This window comes from Aspergillus pseudoviridinutans (genome assembly GCF_018340605.1).
Source record: "Aspergillus pseudoviridinutans IFM 55266 DNA, scaffold_5, whole genome shotgun sequence".
NCBI lineage: Eukaryota > Fungi > Ascomycota > Eurotiomycetes > Eurotiales > Aspergillaceae > Aspergillus > Aspergillus pseudoviridinutans.
Window position 1 is genome coordinate 2,217,873 of NW_025091285.1, and position 19,585 is coordinate 2,237,457.

At 49.5% G+C, this 19,585-nt stretch overlaps 8 protein-coding genes across 8 annotated transcripts; 2 read left to right on the plus strand and 6 right to left on the minus strand.

Annotated features, from left to right (window-relative positions):
- Positions 1 to 244: 244 nt before the first annotated feature.
- Asppvi_007833 (uncharacterized protein) lies at positions 245 to 2,456 on the minus strand (the record flags this gene model as incomplete). The annotated part of the gene is made up of 3 exons (XM_043303716.1): positions 245 to 1,978; positions 2,028 to 2,219; positions 2,283 to 2,456. 3 exons carry the CDS (start codon positions 2,454 to 2,456, stop codon positions 245 to 247), a joined length of 2,100 nt encoding a protein of 699 aa, XP_043159651.1.
- Positions 2,457 to 2,867: 411 nt separating this feature from the next.
- On the plus strand, positions 2,868 to 4,589 carry Asppvi_007834 (NADPH-adrenodoxin reductase; the record flags this gene model as incomplete). Its single annotated transcript, XM_043303717.1, has 3 exons — positions 2,868 to 3,173; positions 3,233 to 3,667; positions 3,717 to 4,589. The coding sequence occupies 3 exons, from the start codon at positions 2,868 to 2,870 to the stop codon at positions 4,587 to 4,589; spliced, it is 1,614 nt and encodes a 537-aa protein (XP_043159652.1).
- A 206-nt stretch (positions 4,590 to 4,795) lies between these two features.
- Positions 4,796 to 5,257, minus strand: aspf13 (allergenic cerato-platanin Asp F13; the record flags this gene model as incomplete). Its single annotated transcript, XM_043303718.1, has 1 exon — positions 4,796 to 5,257. The coding sequence occupies one exon, from the start codon at positions 5,255 to 5,257 to the stop codon at positions 4,796 to 4,798; it is 462 nt and encodes a 153-aa protein (XP_043159653.1).
- Positions 5,258 to 8,470: 3,213 nt separating this feature from the next.
- On the plus strand, positions 8,471 to 9,818 carry gprD (the record flags this gene model as incomplete). Its single annotated transcript, XM_043303719.1, has 2 exons — positions 8,471 to 9,064; positions 9,126 to 9,818. The coding sequence occupies 2 exons, from the start codon at positions 8,471 to 8,473 to the stop codon at positions 9,816 to 9,818; spliced, it is 1,287 nt and encodes a 428-aa protein (XP_043159654.1).
- A 1,595-nt stretch (positions 9,819 to 11,413) lies between these two features.
- Positions 11,414 to 12,814, minus strand: Asppvi_007837 (C2HC-type zinc finger protein; the record flags this gene model as incomplete). Its single annotated transcript, XM_043303720.1, has 7 exons — positions 11,414 to 12,019; positions 12,086 to 12,121; positions 12,186 to 12,218; positions 12,284 to 12,395; positions 12,452 to 12,492; positions 12,557 to 12,655; positions 12,806 to 12,814. 7 exons carry the CDS (start codon positions 12,812 to 12,814, stop codon positions 11,414 to 11,416), a joined length of 936 nt encoding a protein of 311 aa, XP_043159655.1.
- A 1,198-nt stretch (positions 12,815 to 14,012) lies between these two features.
- Asppvi_007838 (GFA family protein) lies at positions 14,013 to 15,050 on the minus strand (the record flags this gene model as incomplete). The annotated part of the gene is made up of 1 exon (XM_043303721.1): positions 14,013 to 15,050. The coding sequence occupies one exon, from the start codon at positions 15,048 to 15,050 to the stop codon at positions 14,013 to 14,015; it is 1,038 nt and encodes a 345-aa protein (XP_043159656.1).
- Positions 15,051 to 15,419: 369 nt separating this feature from the next.
- Positions 15,420 to 17,478, minus strand: Asppvi_007839 (fungal specific transcription factor domain-containing protein; the record flags this gene model as incomplete). The annotated part of the gene is made up of 3 exons (XM_043303722.1): positions 15,420 to 15,860; positions 15,909 to 16,194; positions 16,241 to 17,478. The coding sequence occupies 3 exons, from the start codon at positions 17,476 to 17,478 to the stop codon at positions 15,420 to 15,422; spliced, it is 1,965 nt and encodes a 654-aa protein (XP_043159657.1).
- Positions 17,479 to 18,947: 1,469 nt separating this feature from the next.
- Asppvi_007840 (uncharacterized protein) lies at positions 18,948 to 19,446 on the minus strand (the record flags this gene model as incomplete). The annotated part of the gene is made up of 2 exons (XM_043303723.1): positions 18,948 to 19,384; positions 19,425 to 19,446. The coding sequence occupies 2 exons, from the start codon at positions 19,444 to 19,446 to the stop codon at positions 18,948 to 18,950; spliced, it is 459 nt and encodes a 152-aa protein (XP_043159658.1).
- Between the last annotated feature and the right edge of the window lie 139 nt (positions 19,447 to 19,585).

Here is a 19,585-nt window from a genome sequence, read left to right on the forward strand (position 1 = left end):
TCTCACCTCTACTTCGATATAAAACGCCCATATAATCCGTCTGATAGCTGCAAAACAATATTTATTGGATTTGAGGAAGCTACTAACTACCTAACAAACCTTTATGCAAAAGAAGTATTATCAAAACATGAAAGAAAATCCGTCGCGTAAAACTCGTTACAATTCCATTCCATCATGAAAATGACCATTCCACCATCAACAAATCTGATCATCCAAATATTACCCTGAATTCCAAGTTGCCGGTCTAGAGTCCAGCGAAGCGAGCCCATCCAGCAGCTCTCATCGGCTTCGGACTCTCTGTGACCACACCACCCCTTCCTTCCTCGGCGACCTTTCCACTCACATCGCGTCGTCGTCCCACACCCAAGTTGGCGATGTAATTACCATACGCCAGGGAGGAGCCTGATCCAAAATCATGCCGACCGATGTCAGCTCCGGAGTTACTGACAACACGACCCTTGCGGTCACTGTCCGCAACGACGGGATCGGTAGGTACGGGAGGGATCTCATTTTCGCCGTCCAGATCATCGGTGTCATGCTGCTTGAGCGAACCGTACGTGTTTAGTTTCTGGCTGTTGCGTTTGACGAGCTTACTCTTCTTCCGGCCCAAATTTTGCGAGTCGGGATCGTTCTGACCGCTTGCGCTCCGGGGGACGCTGAGCCAAGGCTTAGTGTTGAGTTCTCCGTAGAAGCGGCCTTTCTTCTCGGGGCTGTCTGGGGAGGGAGGGGAAGCGGGAGGGTTAGGAGCGAGGTTCGGGATATCAGTGAGAGGGGCACGCGTCGGGGGATGGGATGCATGGTTGGTCTCCTCCTGAACCGGCTGTGGGGTGGGAGGGTTAAGGGCTAGAGGGTTGACCTGGAGGGAGGCGGAGAATTGCCGCTCGCGGTCGTTATGGTCGAGGAAGATATTGATGTTGTGGTCGCCAATGTCTTGCTCAGCGTTGTCGTAAAATCGTGTCACCTGAGGGATATCGTGAATATCCTCGTCATTTGCATAGTGTTCGTGCAAAGCGAGTGACTCGTACTCGCCGCGAACATCCTCCGAGATTGCCTCGTTAAGGTGCAGGTCGTAGCGCTGGGCGGAAGTAAGCCAGTCCTTGAAGCTGCTACCTGCAGAGATAAGGCTTTCCGCTTGACTGTAGGCAGACGAGGGTTCTCGACGGGCTAAGTTCTCATTCAAACCAGCCTCTGCGGGAGAGGGTGACCGAGAAGGGTAGACGATCCAGTTGTCCGAGTCTGGGCTCACGCATTGAGTTCTGTCAGGAAGGTCATGAGAGACTTGCTGAGCATGGTCGTTGTGAGAGTCTGCCAAGGGCGGTTGCACCGACGCTTGCTGGTCATGCTGGGCCAGGAAGGAGTGCTGAGGGACAGGTGGGACGGGTGGGACAACCGTGTCGGTGTATATCGATTGCTGTGATCGCCTCTTCTCGTTAATAACGGAAAACCGACTCGAGGCATCTTCTGAGGACTGGTTGCGGGTGTGCATGAATGGCACATGCCGAGCAGGGCCAATAAGGGGCTCTTCCATAGACGTTGCAGATGCCACAGTAGACTGGCTGAGATGCTTTTCGTTGATTTCCGACTTGTTTCGTTTATGAGGACGAGCAGTCAGGTTGTCTTCGAGAGGATTCAGATCCGGAGGCAGCTGGGAGATCTGCCGGAATATTAAAGCCAGCCAGACAGAAATGCACAGAGAGATCAAATGAAAGCTTCCGTTGACAATGCTAAGGATAAAAGTGGACTGAGCGATCTTGTCCGTGATACTAGTCTCGGCGCTCAGCAGAGTGCTCCAGTGGTAGGCATTGTTGGTGATCTGCTTGTATGCGATGTATGCGGAGAAGACATAATATGGAATCAAGCCAAGGTCAAGCGTTGCCGCAAAAACCATGTAACTGGCTTGTGATCCAGCAGGTCTGGTAACTGGTGAGCGACATAGGTGATAAATTCCGTAGAGGGTATGAAGAATGGCAACGATAGGCTGCACAGACATTAGCTGGATTCGCAAGAAACCGTATTTGTGGACTTACCCCGACTCGAATGATCCAAATGATCGAGATAGCAACATTCTTAATGACAATGGCACAAAAGAGCGAGCCAAGAGCGCCGAGTAATGCCAGCACACGCAGACCAAGCTGTACTCTTCGACCATAGAACACTCTTCCCTTTGTGCTGGGGCTCATGGGAGTCCATCGGGACACTCCATCAGGAAAGTTCGAATACTATCGATCGAGCATCAATAAGAGGTGTGTGCAAACCAGGTGAGATGTTAAAGAATAACTTACCGAGTCAGGGTGTCTGTTGAAGCTAACATAAGGTCCTTTCTGCTTAGGTTTTGGCCGCGGACGAGTCCAGCTCGCCTGTGTCACGGCCTTTGGATTGAATGGACGATCCGTCGGTCCATAAAACCTATGCGAGGAGGGAGGATCATAAATGAATGGAGGCAATGATCTCCCCATGGCCGCGGTGGATGATGCTTATCGGCGCATCCACGCGAGGAGTGGAATGTGGGCGTTGAATGACCCAGATAGAAAGGAATGCTGGGGGAAATCAACCAAAATGTGTATGCAAGGTACGATGGGGATGTGGTTCGAGAAGCACACGCGGAACCATGGAACGGGAGGAATGCATGAGGAGAAGAGAAGTCTGTCATCAAGATACTACCTTACCTAGGTGATAATCATCATCACAGATCGGCCCCATCCAAGGCAGCTCCCAATCGGGTGGAGCATCAACACTCGCGATAGTCGGCGCGGCAACCGACTGATAAGGGTCACGTGCGGGCCTCGGAACGAAATGGAGTCATCGCTGGACGACTAGTTTTCTAGTGTCTATCTTAAGATTCTAATGGATATCCTCAGTGAATAACGATGACTCTCAAACGCGCTCCTTATTTTTGCGCCCAATGCAGCGCAAAAATAAGTTACACGTCGCTATACCGCCCACACGGTCAGCGACTGGCGCAATTGACAATCCAGCGCCGGCACCAGAGCCAGACGATAGCGGCCGATCGCCCGTTTCGCGTTGCCATTGTAGGGTCAGGACCTGCTGGATTCTATGCAGCCTATAGACTGCTCTCTAAAGTTGAGGATGCCGTGGTGGATATGTATGAGAAATTGCCGGTCCCCTTTGGCCTGGCACGATACGGAGTTGCGCCGGACCACCCGGAAGTCAAGGTACTCTTAATGCTTCTAGACACATTTGTGTACATCATGTTGATTCTTTTCCCCAATAGAACTGCGAAGAAAAGTTTACCGAAGTTGCAGCCTCTCCGAGGTTCAACTTTATCGGCAACATCGAACTCGGCACTAATCTACCTCTCCAAGCGCTGAAACCACATTACGACGCCATCCTATTCGCATACGGAGCGCCGAAAGATAAGCGGCTAGGCATACCTGGTGAGGATGCACTCCGTAACGTGTACTCAGCGCGAGAATTTGTGGGGTGGTACAATGGCCTCCCGGAGCACCGTGATCTGGCACCAGATCTTACGGTCGGTGAGGATGCTGTGATTGTTGGCCAGGGAAACGTTGCCTTAGATGTCGCAAGGATACTGTTATCGGATATCAATACTCTACAAAAGACAGACATTGCAGAGTACGCGGTGGAAGAGTTGGTCAGGAGCAAGATCAAGCGTGTTCGGGTTGTAGGCCGTCGCGGGCCGTTGCAAGTACGTTTGACCAGTTCCTCTGTAGCATGCAATGCTAATTTGCCCTTAGGCCGCTTTTACGATCAAAGAAGTCCGGGAGCTTCTACAGCTGCCTTCTGTGTCGTTTGATCCAATTCCTCGAGACCTCTTCCCACCAGACGACGTCATATCTACGCTTCCTCGAGCACAAAAAAGATTAATGCAGCTGCTGGCGAAGGGGTCAGCCAATGACCCCAATACTGCGACCAAGTCATGGTCTTTAGATTTCCTTCTTTCTCCGGAACGCCTGAACTGGTCTCCTGTCCATCCCTACCGCCTCTCGTCCGTCACGTTCTCCCGCAATGAACTGGATCCGAGCGATCCTCACACACCTAGCGCCAAGGTTAAACCAAAGTACCTCTCAAGCGGGAAGCGGGCGCAAGTCGACATACCCGCCAACACTTTCTTCCGCAGTGTCGGCTACAAATCCCTCCCTCTACCAGGGTTGGAGGATCTAGGCATCCAGTTTGACTCTGATCGCGGTGTGATCCCCAACGATGGCTTCGGTAGAATTACCGTCCCGAACACTACGGGAGGTAATGAGCGACTACCCGATGGTTCGCTGATCTCGCATCTGCCTGGGCTCTACTGTGCGGGCTGGGTCAAGCGTGGCCCAACTGGTGTCATCGCTACAACCATGACCGATGCATTTACCACCGCTGACACTCTGGCTGCGGACAAGGCGAGTCAAACAGGCAAGGGATCATTGCTGAATGGACCGGCCAATAGCACCGGACTTGGCTGGGACGGTGTACGGCCCGAGGCGGAGAAGCGCGGTCTACGACCAACAACCTGGCAGGACTGGGAACGCATCGATAAGGCAGAGCGGGAGCGGGGACAGCAGAAGGGGAAAGTTCGAGATAAGTTTGGGCGAGTGGAAGAGATGTTAGAGGCTATATCTTGATGACCGATGCCCTAGAATATACACTGTACATACATATATATATATAGATTGTATGAATCTTCACTCATGACATTAAAGGATCGTATATAAACATAAATCAACAAGTCTAAGGATCGAAAGAGGCCTTGAAAGCCACGCCGTTATGCACATGCACTGGTAAAAACCCACTTCATCTGTCTCTGTCCTTCCTACACCCAAAGATCCATCTATGCACAGAGGGATGGATCGGCCTCCTCATACGTTGCCTGCACCCTACCCAGCTGCGTCGCCAATCCGTTCGTCAACTGGTTCATCGCATTCAGGCCAATGTTGAAACCGCCAGGAGCGGCATCAATCGCCGTAATGTAGATTGTGTTGTCGATATTGCCCGCGGCATAGTGCAGCGCGTAGCACTTTCCGCAGTTGGGGCTGTTCCAGCCCGGGATTGTGGGAGCGCCGCCGATGCGAGGGAAGCCGGGGACGCTGCCGAAGGTAGGCCACTTGGTCATGAGGCCGTAGATACCGTCGGAGCAGGACACAGTGGACATGGAGGTACCGGCCACGTCGTAGGCCTGGTCGTAGGAGACGGAGACGGAGGTCGCAGCTGCGGCGTTTGTCTCTGGGGTCGGGACCGCGAGAGCGGAGGAGAGGAAGAGGGAGAGGAGAGAGATGGGTGTAGTGAACTTCATCTTGAGGGGTCGAGTGGCTTTGCGTAAGTGTCTTGATAAGTTGAATTTGAGTGGTTGGGTGTTTTGGTGTTGCTATCTTTCTGGCTGTAGTAGCTGCGATCGTGAAGCTTTATATACTACTTCTCTTGCTGAATATGTCATGCTCTTCTGTCTATTATTAGCAATGATATATCGAATACTGGCGACCCGGATCAGGCGTCTTGCCATGCTGAAGAGGAGAGACACTGAAGAATTCATCACAACGCAAGGGTAGGCCTGAGTCTTGATCCTCAGAAACCGGATCAATCGCATATTGGTATGAGTGAGACACCCCCTCAGCTGGCCTTGGAAAGTAGTACGCAACTGAGATCGACATGGTACTACAGATGATAGTGGAGTGCCAAATGCGGGGATCCAAGACTCTGCGACTGACACCCGTTCGAGTAACGCTCGGTCATCTGATGATGTTGAGTCCACCAGGCGATGAGACATACAGCTTCACAGTCTTCCAGCAAGTTCCACCCGCCTCGGATGACACCGTCGATCTTTTGAGATATTTTTGTCATACTTCGCAAGTACACAACTGCGGGAAAGTGCACTGAGTTGGTGACACGACTCCGTTTGAACGAATAATGGTCCCGATAAAAGAGACGCCTTAGACTGAGCATTATCGCCAAGCAATAATAACCATGCCTATTATGGGCTGCTTGTACGCCTACGAACTGACCGCTTCATAAGGCCTCCAGTCCGTCAGACGCCACATTGATCGGCTGGATCGAAGATTCGAACCTTGATCAATGGAAATCTGGCTAAGGTAAGGCTGAGCATTCTACACCTTCTACCAGTTGCCAGACCATAAGCATTCGATGAGGCTTTGAGTGACAAAACAGGAAATCGTCTCACGTGTGCCCGGTATGCTTATTGCTAAATATACATTCTGACCCAAGACATGTGCCACCCGATGCAAGCACAGCCTTGGCATTACGGGTCTGAATTCTAAGGCGAGGAGAGCATTGGCAATTCCGCAATGAAGAAATATCTCATTATCGACAATAGCTGTCAACATCTCAATCATCTTGGACCACGCATGAGGCAATAGAGAAGCTGCCAGATTTGTTCATCACTCGGTAATATCCTGTCGCTCGCTTCCGAGTGAGAGTGAACCATCGAGAAGTATTCCAAAATAAACACGTTCTCAGAAAGTACTTTGTTATGGCTATTGTGTGAGTGCGTCAGATATGTGACAAGTATTCGAGTGTTTACCTCAACTAAGTCGATATAGACAGTTTGGTTACTCTTAATATTGCGGAAACGGTATCTACCGACCGGATCAAGGGATATCCATTCGAGAGGTTTCCCTGGACCGAGGTCGTCTTCCGAAAATCTCAACCGGTAAACTCTAAACAAAACATTTTCTTTTGTGTGCTAGACGCTAGCACCATCCTTCAAGCCACCACAACTGAGCCAGTGCGCCACTGTTCGTGAGATTTTCCTCATCCAGATGAGATCGATGGCCTGACGGGGAATCTCCGCGACCCTTACCTTAAATGCGACCATTCGTCAGTATTCCGGTCAAATCATGGAATTGAGGTTGTTTCCCCATGGTAAACGTGCAAGTTCTCCTGACGCAAATTAAGGGGAGAAGTTCGGCATACAGGGTTAAGCTTTTGACGGAGCCTTGGACCAGACCCTGGCATCCTCTATAGCCTAGTCTTTCGATCCAGGGCAACACCACTAAATCCTAAGCCACAAGCTTTGGAGCTTCGGAGCAAGTTCCATTTCAGCACTGGCGAATTTACGCGTGGTCGATCTTCCACAAACTACGGCTCGACTGCGGAGGGCGAGGCAATTCAGGAATGACGTGCGTAATAGCGTGACGGGGATTCGTTAGTTGTCCTAATCTACCCTATCGGTATCTCGATTACATTATCCCGATGGAGTAAGTGGAACCGCTTGCCCCTCGTGTCTGTTCTTGAGTTACGTCTCTGTCCTGCGGCTCCATGCCAGAATCGACCGGTGGTTTTCTCAAGTGCAACTTCATTGAATGTCCTAGCCTTGTCAGTTCTATTGCTGATGGTGCCTCCGTTCTCTTGAAGGGCAGCTTCTAAAAGAACGCTCGCGTGATGTTGGAAATTGAAGAAGCTTTTGCCCTTCACTGGCCTGTGCAACGCCAAAATTGGCTGCAGCACAGCTGTTTTGAAGGGAGTGGCAACCTATTACTCCACATTGCCAGCGCCTTGCTAGTAGTGTGGGCTCTTCGAATCTTGGGGCCTTAGGATCTCGAAAGACAGACTTTGAACGTCGCTGTATCCTTTCCAGGGACCGTTGAAAAGTGTCGAGAGATCATCTCTGCAGTTCAATAGTAATGCAGATCGATATGATTTTCCAGACTGCTGGTTCCAATTTTCAACCCGATTCGCTAGAAAAACGTGCATCGGTATTACCTAGGTACCATCTCCCGTTGACTTTCGCTCGTGATCAGCCGCGGAAGTTTTGATGTTACTACCGGCACCATACAGAGCCACGGACTATTTTACAGATCAACGAGACTACCAGTGCTCTGGGTCCAGCAATTGGTAAAGCGGATCTTCGCTTCGAGATCTGCTCTTCATGCTCACAGATCCTTTACGCTCAATTTACCGTTAGACGCAGGCCAATGTGTGCTTTGACCCCCAGCCTAACTCCACGTGTTTTTCGCCCAGACAGCTCGGCAGAAATTGATATGGCTCAATTCGATGATATTGGATAGCACTACCTGTCTAATATCCACAGCATCTGGAATGTTGTCAGCTCGAGACCGCTGCTTGGTGGATCGCCTGTGGAGACAAACAGAGGTATATTGCCCCTCTTGCGGATCTCGTATTGTCCTGGCTCCTAGTACGGTTAAGGAACTAGTCCCTGCCATGTGGCCCTAGAAGGATGATTTAGGACACAGGCAAGAGTAGACTATCCCTTAAAGGATCACTCCTCCCTTGTCTAGCGAATCGGACGGAGTTACGGAGGATGAAAATTTAGGAAAATTCAAGACCATGGTTCTCCCAAAGTTCTTGACCCATACGTCTAAGTAACTGGGCATAAGCCAAGGTAATAAAAGCTTTCGCCTTGACTTCCATATTAGAGTCAGGAGTACCTGTCATGCTAGGAATCAGGGACCTCCTCGCCAACTCCATCAGTCTGGCACCTTTCTCAACGACCGCATCCAAAACCAGCCTTTATCTGCGATGATAAACGAGAATGACTAGCTTGGTTCGAACGCTGCTACTGTTGCAAAGCGAAAATGGCGACAAAGCACACCTCACTGCTCGTTCCCATGAAATTCAGACGCCAACGTTCGCCGACGAGCCTCTGACGGGGAGCCTTCGTACGGGCTTCATCGCAATAGGAGTAGTCGCTCTCTGCTCGTGGATCGCCACGTTCTCGCTCATTTCCTTCCTAACGTACCGATTCATTTTCTGGCAGCATTACTACAAACGTCCTCTCGCGCAGAATCAATATGTCGTGCTCATCTATAACCTCCTTCTCGTCGACATCCAACAAGCGTCGGCGTTCTTGATCTGTCTGCATTGGGTCTCCCGTGGCGGCGTAAATTACCCGAGTGCGGCATGCGTTCTCCAAGGGTGGTGGATCCAGACCGCAGATCCAGGAAGTGGTTTATTTGTGTTGGCCATTGCGATACATACTTGTTCAGTTGTGCTACGTGGGCGGCAATTGCCCTATACAACGTTTATCTGGTGTGTCGTTGCGCTCTGGGGTTTCATCCTTCTGCTCGGATTCATTTCCGTCGGATTGTATGGCTCGAGGACCTTTGTCATTTCGGAAGCCGGCTGGGTGAGTTCCTCAGAGCCTACCTTGACGATGAATGAAGATTGGACGTACTGACTGTATCTAGTGCTGGCTCAGTCCAAAAGCAACAGCTGAGCGGCTCTGGGGACACTATTTGTGGATTTTCCTTGCCGAATTCGGCACCATCATTTTGTACGGCGTCATGTTTTTCTACCTCCGGCGTCAGATGAAACAAGCAGCGGCCCTTCGACAAAACCATAAGGAAAGTCTTAACCGATTGAACCGAGTCGTCGTATACATGGTTATCTATCCTCTGGTCTACCTCGTCCTCTCCCTTCCTCTGGCTGCGGGGCGAATGTCTTCGGCCAGAGGAGTCGTTCCCAGCAAGGCATACTTTGCCGTTGCCGGTGCCCTCATGGCTCTGTCCGGACTTTGCGATGTCATTGTGTACACAGTGACCCGCCGGCATCTGCTACTGGACACCGAGGTCAGCACATCGGACCGTTACTACGCACACACCGGCTCGAATCTGTACAACAACACGCACGTCAGCACCACCGTTGTGGGCCCCGACAGCAAGAAGTCTCGGGCCAAGTCTCGTCTCCGCCGTGGCTTGCAAGGTATGAACGATACGGTGCTCGATGACCGAGGCGACTCGACGGAAGATATTGTACAGAAAGGCGACATGGAGCTCGGCCATATGGGTCACGGAGTATACCAGGAAACGACTATTGAGATCACACACGAAGCAGCAGAGCCACAGGACGCCTTACGGAAGCCAAATCGATTCAGCAGATAATCGTCCTACTATCTTTCATTTCAATCACTTCTTTCCTTTGCTACTACAATTTAATCTACGGAGATCTTGGATGACCATGTATATTCGAACCTCAGCCTCAACATATACCTACTGTTTATGCCTCAGCGAATCCTCCTCCCCTGCTTCGAGCGAGATAATGAGATCTTTAGGTATTAATTGCATATGTTTTTCTCAGTCAGCGGAAGACAAACTACCGCTAGACAAAGCCGAAACCAGGAATCCAGACCAATCGGCCACCGACCGAAACGCTGCTTGAAAGAACTGCCGGCAGCAATCTAAAGCAGTCGAGCGGGGCAAACCCCAAAAGTGAAACCTCGTATTAACGACTGGCCACAATCAATGGTTGGCCATTCCGTTATGAAGATCTACAATCCAGCCCCACTTGATGGAAGTTAGCCGTAGACCCACCGCTGGACGTGTGCATGTGCAGCAGCATCTGTTGTTCATTAGTCTCTCAGCGTCACTTAGGGTTCAGGAAGATCTTTGTAGCTTTCAGAGATTTAGTTTTGAAGTTGTCTATGGTCTACCCTCTAATGGGGAAACCTCTTATTGAGTACAGAGGGTACTCCGTACCTGACTCGAACCCGTGATCGCTGATCGGTTTCTTGACTCAGGTGATGGCCGAAGCCCTAAGAACATCAATTGTACCGCCCTACAAGAACATAGATATACAACCTTTGGGGTAGAGTAGAGGAACGAAAACTGACGCTATAGAATACTGTCTATGGTGACAAGCCAAACTCAACTCTGAGAATTAAAGAGACAGACTTCTGGTTCAGTTTCCTACGCCTTTATTATTCTCCTCAAGCCCCGCTGCCAACGCTGATGCAAGCTGGTATTGTAGCTCATCAATATCTTAACTGCAAGACAGAATTCTTATACTCTCGTTGCTGCACGTTGTTGCTTCACGTGTATTATCCGCCCAACGTCTCTGGCAGAGCACTCTGCCGCCGTCGAGCGTTGGAGACCCTCCACACAGATACTTTACTATGCTCCGACCTGTTAACAGGAACTTCAAGAGCACTTCTGGCAGTTAACCCGGCCGAATTTGACAGGAAGAATGTCCAGCATCTTACCTGAGCCCTCTGCAACGTACTGATGTAGAGTATTTGAAAGAGAATCACGCTAACCAGTCCATAAGTTACAAGGATGCTACCATGATAAGAGGAACTATCTCAGGATCGTTTATCGATCAAGCAGGTCATACTCACAAATATTCCAGAACCACTGTGCAAATTCGACATCAACTAGGTGCGCAGAGTACAGATTTACATGCGTACTTGGTGTTGCGGAAGAGAAAACAGTTCATTTCTCTCATATGAAGCTAGATTCGAAACTCAAAGCGGCGCGAATTGATGGCATACTCGCAAAACACCAAGAGGGAAATGTAATTGCAGGGGAATAGAGGTAGCTGAAATGGAAGCACCAGTATAGACAGAATAATGTAAAAACAAGTAGAATCTTCCCTTCCGGGGGCCACTTCAGTATTGCCTCGCCCTTCCTCCAGATTCTGCGATTAAATTTGGAAAACAAAGACCGTCCTCTTTCCTTTTCCTTTTTCTTCTTCCCTTAGGTTAGCCAGGCAGCCCCGGACCGGAGCCCGGGGCTGCGGCGCGAACATGGGCTCGGCGGTTGAGGGCCGGGATAGGTAGTATGGGGCTGGCAGGGATGGCGGCTTTTACGACACAATCAATCCGTGATTGCTCATCTTTCGGGACTGTGGGCATCGACAACTCACCCTGCCCAAGAGCTCCCCACCCATGGTGGGGAGAGGACGAGGAGGCCTTAAACACCGCACCTAATGCCTTTTTAGGCCGTGGTAGATGCTGAGCGAGCATCGCGACAGTCCTGTGTTCTGTCCCTCCAAGAACTTGAACTCGCTCAGGGAAGAGAGAAGTCACAATATGTGAGAGCTCATCCTGATCATATTGTTGAAGAGCTCTGAGCAGAGAAGCAGATTCGGGGATATCACCTGCATCTGTTGCAATGGAGAAGGACGTTCTAAGATCTCGGCGACCCTGACGCAGAACCTCCCCATATTCTCCACTATATGCAGGGCCCCCCACCCCCCGTCGTGGGAGATATACTCTTCTCATTGATTGTGTGTCCATTGAAAAATCACACAGGATTTTCGCCCCGACGGGGGGAGGGGGCAGGCCGTGGAGGACCACACTTGGCCGCTGTAAATCCACAGTTAGACGATACTCAATAATCGGACTGTTCAATTTCGAAGATCAATCACTTACATGGCCAAGGGGAGGCGGGGAGAAAAGAGGGGGGAGCTGGTGTTCATTATTAGCCACAACTTGCTCTGCGATATTCAAGACTCAACTTGGAATGACTTACGAAGGGGGTGGGAGGACCCGGGGGCCACTGGCCCTGTGATTCATCGTTAGACACTCACTTGCTCTGCCATACTCAAGATTTCACTTAGAACGACATACCTGCCGGGTAGGCGCAGCGGCTGAGCGACAAATATCATCATTCTTCTGAAGAAGAATACCACTGCCGAACGCTGGGGCCGTGGTGGTTGCAACAAATGGCCTCCGGTTTCGCCTGAGGGCGTTTATCGAGTCTGCTAGGCCAGGCTAGGCCACCACCACGGCCCCGACGGAAACCTCCACCCCCGGGGCTGTCCGGACGGCATCTGCGCCTGTAGCATCAGATGTTAGTGAAAAGAGGGTTTCCACGTGTATAAGGTAGGGTGATGTACATACCGCGAGCCTCCGCCGAATCACCAGCTCCGCCGCCCCGGCCTGGACACACTGCCAGGCCATGTGGCCGCGCTGGCCACAAACGTAGCACGTATGGTGCTTCTATAATAACTTATGTTAGCCTAGTCTGATGTAAAATATGAATGAGCATAAGCTTGTTCAAATTCGCCAGCAGCGTTGTCTCGCGTTTTGCGGTGCATAGCAAGCCACTCTGTTTGAGAAAGAAGAATATCTAGAAGCTGTAGTACTTACTCTGGCCATTGTTTCTGCTGTTGTTGCTGTAGTTGTTGTTGTTGATGTTGTTGTTGGCTGCTGTCGCTATTAATGACTTGGAGAACTAAAGGTTGGTCATCGTCAACTAGGGAGGGGTCGAGCCACTTGCGACTTCTTACTTTGTAAAAGTTTTTTTTTTAGAAAAAAGAAGTAAGAAAAATGGCCGAGTACCAGGCTACTGCCTGATACAACGGCATCGAAGCCAGAAAGCAGGATCCGTAGCCGGTCACGGAAGCCACAATCATCCTTCGTCGTATAGGGTAAGGACCCCTACAGACAGGGGATGTTCTTGACAAAGGGGAGCAAATGCTTCTTCAGAGGGAAGAGGCCCCTCAAGAAAGGATTTAAAACAGAGTCTTTGAGACTGGAAAAAGGATGGATAGCAAAAGTGGAAATATGTAGAATAGAAAGGAGAGTTAGAAGGGGGGAGATCAATCTATTTATGCTGCCGGTTCTGAAGTCTTACATGACTCTTTCTAGTATCTCTATTCACTGTTATAGGCTCTAAGGGCCAGTTTAGTGAATATAAGCTGTAGATTGAATAGGAGCGCTCAGTTGTACCTCTAAGAGATGTGAATATTGAAACATATATACATTGATATACTTAAGTTATTCACTTTCTAAGTATTTCAAAAGATGAAAATACTTTCTCTTTCCTATTCTCTCTGCTTCCTCAGCTAGTAGTGGATATTATACTTGAGTTACCACTACATCTACAATGCTTGCCAAGTTATAAACAATGCCAGGAGCACACTTAGGTCTCACTGCCAATGTGTCAAGAGCTGTCTCCTCTCCAAATTTCCCATATTCTGTAATCAAAGTTGCTTTATAGATAAGGATGTGCTTTTGCCCTTTTATGATATGTAACAAGGCATAGAACCAAGGTTATAATCAAAGTAATATCGAAAGAATATAGTTGTGACAATGTCAAGTCGTCGATCAGGAACCATAAGAGTGAATCCCAAGGTTCAGATCCAGTCGTAAAGGCTGTTGACAGATAAGCAGTAGTCTGATGCTTAACTTTCAACGAGCAGTTATCCGGCTTGTATGGAGAGGAGGGCAAGGGAAGGAGGGAAGCAGGGGGGTGAAAGTGTCACGAAGGTCGAGGGAGACTGACCACCAGTGGCAGTACTTTCTCTACTCAGCAACATTATATTGACACCTCCCACTTCTGCGGTTTACAATTCTAAGGGATAGTAATATCAAGCAAGTCTCCGTCCTTACGCTTCCCCCACTCCTCGAATCCTCGACGAAGAGACTCCGTCAACACAGGATCATATCGCATCCCATCCTCCGGGAAGGCCATTCGCTTCGTCCTCCACGTCAGCCAGTTCTCCGCTCTGGCACCCTCAGGGGCGTGGAGAAGCCCTATCGCCACATCCACGATGTCCTCGCGTCCATCGCAGTCGTAAAACACTGTCGCGCCGCAAGTACCGCAAAATGTCCTCCGCACTCCTTTGCTGGAGGCATAGCCTTTGGACGAACCGAGGAGTAGATCGTCCGGAATCGTCGGCGTGATGAGTTTCTTTGGGATAAACGTCCAGCCCATCACATGAGCCCCGTCTGTAAGCCGGCACGTATCGCAGGCATCCAGACAGGCGATCCATTTCGACTCATCGACGGGGGAAACCCACGTGCGTCTCATCTCTGGGTCGTCGAGGATTTCCTGTGTTGGGCGGGAGATATGGAATGATACACCTCCGCAGAGGCATTGCGCGAGTAGTTTTCCATCGATTTCTTGTGGATGATCGATTGTGTCGTCTGGCGGATTCCACACTGCCATCTCCTTCTCCCCAGTCCGTGGTAACCACTCCGCTAACCCGCCATCCAGTGTAGGTTCGGTATATATATGTCTTTTGATATCCCAGATCCCAGTATCATCGCGATTGGCGTCGAAGATGGCCGTTGAGATCACCCAGTCACCAGTTTGAATAAGTTCACCCCCAATTTGGCAGCCACATGTACTGCAGAAGTATCTCCTTCCTTCCGACCCGGGCCGGAGATACGGAGTCATATTTGCCATGCTCGATGGTGCTATGAAATCAGGCCTTATGCCGGATGGAAGAGGGGCATGGAAGACACAGAGAGTTCCACGTTGGTGCCGGCAGATGTTGCAGTGGCAGAGGTGGACTGGTAGGGGAAGGGATGTTACAGGGATACTGATATTGAAGTGCACTGATTTGCAGTGACATTGTGCAGTTAGAATCTTCGTTGCAGTCGACATTTTGGTTACGAGACTTGCGATGGGGGTGTTTTGGAGAATGAGGGGTTGGACAATGACGGGAAGACTTATATGTCTGCTATCAGGTGACCTCGTGTCGAGTCATCGCTTGCTTCCGGGATATATCAAACAGGATTAATTGTCCGCATATAAGCGGTGTCTGGTATGTATCCCGCGTTATTATTGAGTCGGTGACTGCGCCTGAAGCATTTAGCGTGCCTGTCACCAAGCCCTAAACGGTGCCCGACATGTACGGCATGGGAAGTAATTCCTAAGTATCCCCCCGCCCAACTATGTCAAATTTACATTTAATTATAGAGCAGTCGAGAGTATCAATATTCAGATAAATCCAAAATCATTACTGAAGGTTTATTAACTGATAGAGTCAAAATTCATGGAAGGATCGTCCCACACCAGATCGTCAAACCAGTTAAGAAAGTCTTGGCTTGTCATTGCGTCAGGTTGCGGCTGGACCATCCCAAGGTAGCCGTGGCTTGCAGGACCAGGATGAGATAAACTCGACGAATGCTGATTTGCCTGCTGCTTTCCAGGTTGAACTGCCTTCTGAGATGAAGGTCGCCCCTTGTTCAGTGTATCATCCAAAAGAGCACCAATGACTTTGCTAATCTGAACACAGACGAGAAAGTCAGGCCGATCGGGGAAACATTTGTGCTCGAACCATGCCAGTAATACACTCAAGTCGCGGATGATACTGGCGCAAGGAATAGTGGTTTGTAATGGAACTCCGCGAAGAGTGCTATGATGAAGCTCGGTGGCAAGGGTCCCAGCACCTGGAAGGCCGTAGAAAAGGAACTAGCGCCTGGTGTTAGTTTGCAGTCAAGATGAGCGGAGAGAACACACCATCCATGTAAATCGCTCGCGTAATTCAGGATAGCAATGCTGCTGTTGGACGAACTCAAGTACGCCTGAAAGCAGCTTCGCTGATGTTGCCAGGAGGCAGGTCTTAGTCATTTGACCATCTTCAGTGAGCATGCGTTCTATCAAAAAACCGCTGTAAAGATAGTCTAGATGGACAATCAAAAGTGCCACGCATAATTGGGGGTTTGACCTTTCCCAGACGCTTTTGTTGTAGCGATAATGCGGTGGGATCTTTGACCATGCCTCCTGATACTCTCCGTACAAAGTCCTGCGTATCTGTTAGGTCGGTATGACGAATGGCAAACATGACATACGAGAGCATCTCCGAGAAAGTCCTCGTTCTGTTCCCCAATGACAGGCGTAGAATCTTCTCGCGAAGGTGAGCTTGGTGGTACCGAAGTCGAATCAAACTAGCTGGCCGGATGGGCTCATCCACCCCGGCAGGGCGCTTCCACCCATCTCGATCAAGGGCTTGCAAGGCCGTATCAAGTCGGCTGCCCTCAAGCAAGACCTCTTCATCATCTAGATCGAACGGGGTTGGCAAGTCACAAAAATCGCAATCTATCCGTGGAGCCCTTCCAAGAAAAGTAGAAAGACTTTTGTCCTTAGCCACGGCCGACGCAAAGATTCTCTTACGAGTCTCCAGGATGAAGAAAGGAACATCAGGTGGTGAGGACATGAGTCGATGGAAACCCATGACGAATAATTCGGCTGTGAACTCATTCGCTCGGTGGTATAAAATGTTACCTGCGACGCTGTGAGCACTTTCAAGCCTGGAAGGCGAGGGAGCGAGGACCATACTTGCGTCTCCAAAAAGAATTGATGCTAAAAGAAAATTCATATACCGCGACCAAACGGTAAGATCGTTCACCTGATTGTATTCCTCACAGATTCCCATGCAGACCTTGCTGGCAGCGTACAATTCTGCAGCGAGGTTTTGCTGGCTATAAAAGACGGAAACCCCTGCGAGAGCAAATATGAGGCCAATAAACTCCAGTCGAAAATTGTCAGCACTGAAATATCCAAGGAAGTCAGCCACCGTTGTATGAGCCGAGAGGGATGGAAATCTCTTGTGTAGGTTTCGTCTGGCATTTGCAAGATGGCTATCCAAAAATGCTTCTTCATTCTGACTTGCACTCAACTCTCGAAGAAGCGTGGAGATCGGGTCAAGAACCAAAGGTCGCGGGATGACGGTAAAACGACCGCTATCGTAGTATTGAAGAATGAGTTGCTCTACACATCCCGAAGAAGCCAACAATTTTCTGAATGTTTGCTTCACGAAATCGAATGGCCAAGGGTCCATGTCCCGGCGATGTGCTGGTTTGCGAGAGATGACAGGTGAGAAACTTGGACATATAGAAAGGATACTAGAAGAGCCGACATATCCCGACGGACTCAGATCAGGACTTGCACCTTCTTCCTCAAGGCTCAGGCGTTGTTCTCTTATAGTTATTGGATTTCTCGGTTGTTTCTCAGGCGATGGGCTGCTCGAAGGTCGGCCAGCATTCTTGTCGACGCGGTAGTACCGATATTTTGTTTTAGGACGAGTCATCGGAGCTGGATGATAGAAGCACTATAGAGCATGAGTTCGACTTCCACAAGCATGAGGGTGTATACCTTTTCTGAAATGCCACGAGCCCTGCATCGTCCGCAGACCGGTTCATGGTCGCAGCGGATTTTAGAGATCCGACAGGGCTCACACGACGTGGGTTTTCCATTCCGTCGATACATGGAATCCTGAGTTTAGATATCAGTATTTAGAAAGTAAGAGAAAACAGTCGCCTTTCTGATGGACGAGGTGAAGAAGAACCAGAGTGCTCTAGTACATTGGATCGCACGTAACTCAGTCCGATTTTACTCCGACACTACTTACCCAAAAAGGAAATTCTTATCCGAGGACAACAGTTGCTTGAGTCCGTCCACTACCAGGGATTCCTCAATATAATGCAGAATCATATTAGCTCTCCTGCTCCAGTCACTGGCATTAGAGAGCAAGGTGAGGAGATCTTCAGATGGATCATATCCCAATTTGGCGCGTCTGCCCTGTGAACTACTTTTCTGCGTACAACGTATACAGAGAAATCCGTTCTAACCACTAGCAACTTAGGAAGACAGATGCTAACAACACTGTATGGTGTTCTAGGTGAACATCACAGTCACTTGAGTATGATGGTATCTTTTCCGGCAAGCTGCTTTAGCTATAGTCATATGGGCTGAAGAGGGATATCGGTACACAATACAAAGTAGTAACAGTTTTCTGATCATCATTCTAAAAGCCGGATGAATTCTTGAATAAGCCAGCGTTGCTGCAAAGTTCTCACTATCTGCAGCAAACTCAACATACAGCATATTATTCCAGGCGTAGTTGCAAAGTATAGGTGGTTCCATATACCTTGCCCAGGCAATCGAACCAGCCCCAGCTTATTAAGGACAATGATAGCGACCTCCAGAAGCACGGCAATTGTTTCTGCTTGGGAATTAACAATTCAAACCTCGACCACTATTCGGCACTGAGTCATACCTCCATTGGCAGTGGAAACAGGCTTTAGCCCGAGGTTGCCAATATATGTTTACGGACCTCCTACCCGTAAGTGATTCTTTGGTCGCCCTTTACATAAATTAGCAAAACATTGGTGGTATACTTAGGTAGTAAAATCACTTACATTAGGGTTCCTGAAAACTGAGTAGTCGTCAAAGAACTGACGGTGTCTTCGTGACTGCAGTATCCCCAACCATCTCGCTCCCCAAGTCGAGTCAGCATAGTGGCCGTGATGGCGAGCACCTCTCCGCGTAGAAGACAGCTATGTTTCCCCTCATAGTCATGTGCCATAGTGAACATGTCATGAGGTTGGTCCTTTGTCTTGCCTGATTGCCAGGCATTCTGGGGATGCCAATGCTGAGAATGAAAGACGTCGTCAAGAAAAGCGCTATGGAAAATTCCATCAGCGAAATCACTAAATGGAGCAGTAAGCATCTCAGCCATCGATCGCAACTGCAAGATGTAAATATAGGGGATGAGTTTCATACGCTCGCTTCCATCCAGTGGTCTGTTGTCTTTCTCTCGTGTGTATCGAAGGCGAGTTGCAATGCGTTGCACATTGCTCCGGCTAGCCCGAGAGGATGGAGTTCGTCGCAGAGATCCTGCTCATTTGAAACCGACAGATCCTTCTGGACACTAACGTCGATCATGGTCTGTTTGTCACTGCAGTCGATCTCGTATTCCTGTAGCTTTTCGTGAGGCATTTTGCGAAAGAATTTAGTGGCATATGGCGCCTCGTCAAAGGACGACTCTTGAAGGAGATTGTGACACTCGATGCCAAACTTAGCAAGAGATGCTGGACCTAGGTATGGATCTTCTACGTTCGACACAAGCTTCCAGGTGTCGTGAAGTCCGTCCACATACGCGTCACGCTTTTCTTTGTAGAGTGGGTTGACGTACGCATGGTGCTTTTTCTTGCCTGGCTTTGCCCAAAAGATCGAGATTCAGGAAGGACATACTTGCTTTGAGACAGTCCATCATGGTACTTTATAGCTATGTCAAAATAGCTGGAAAGTGAATGGGAATATGATTTAAACGCATCTGAATATAGGCTTTTATTCACAGAAAGTAGAATCGTCATAGTGAAGAGAGAGTGACTCCGCTATTTCTGTGGTTGCGG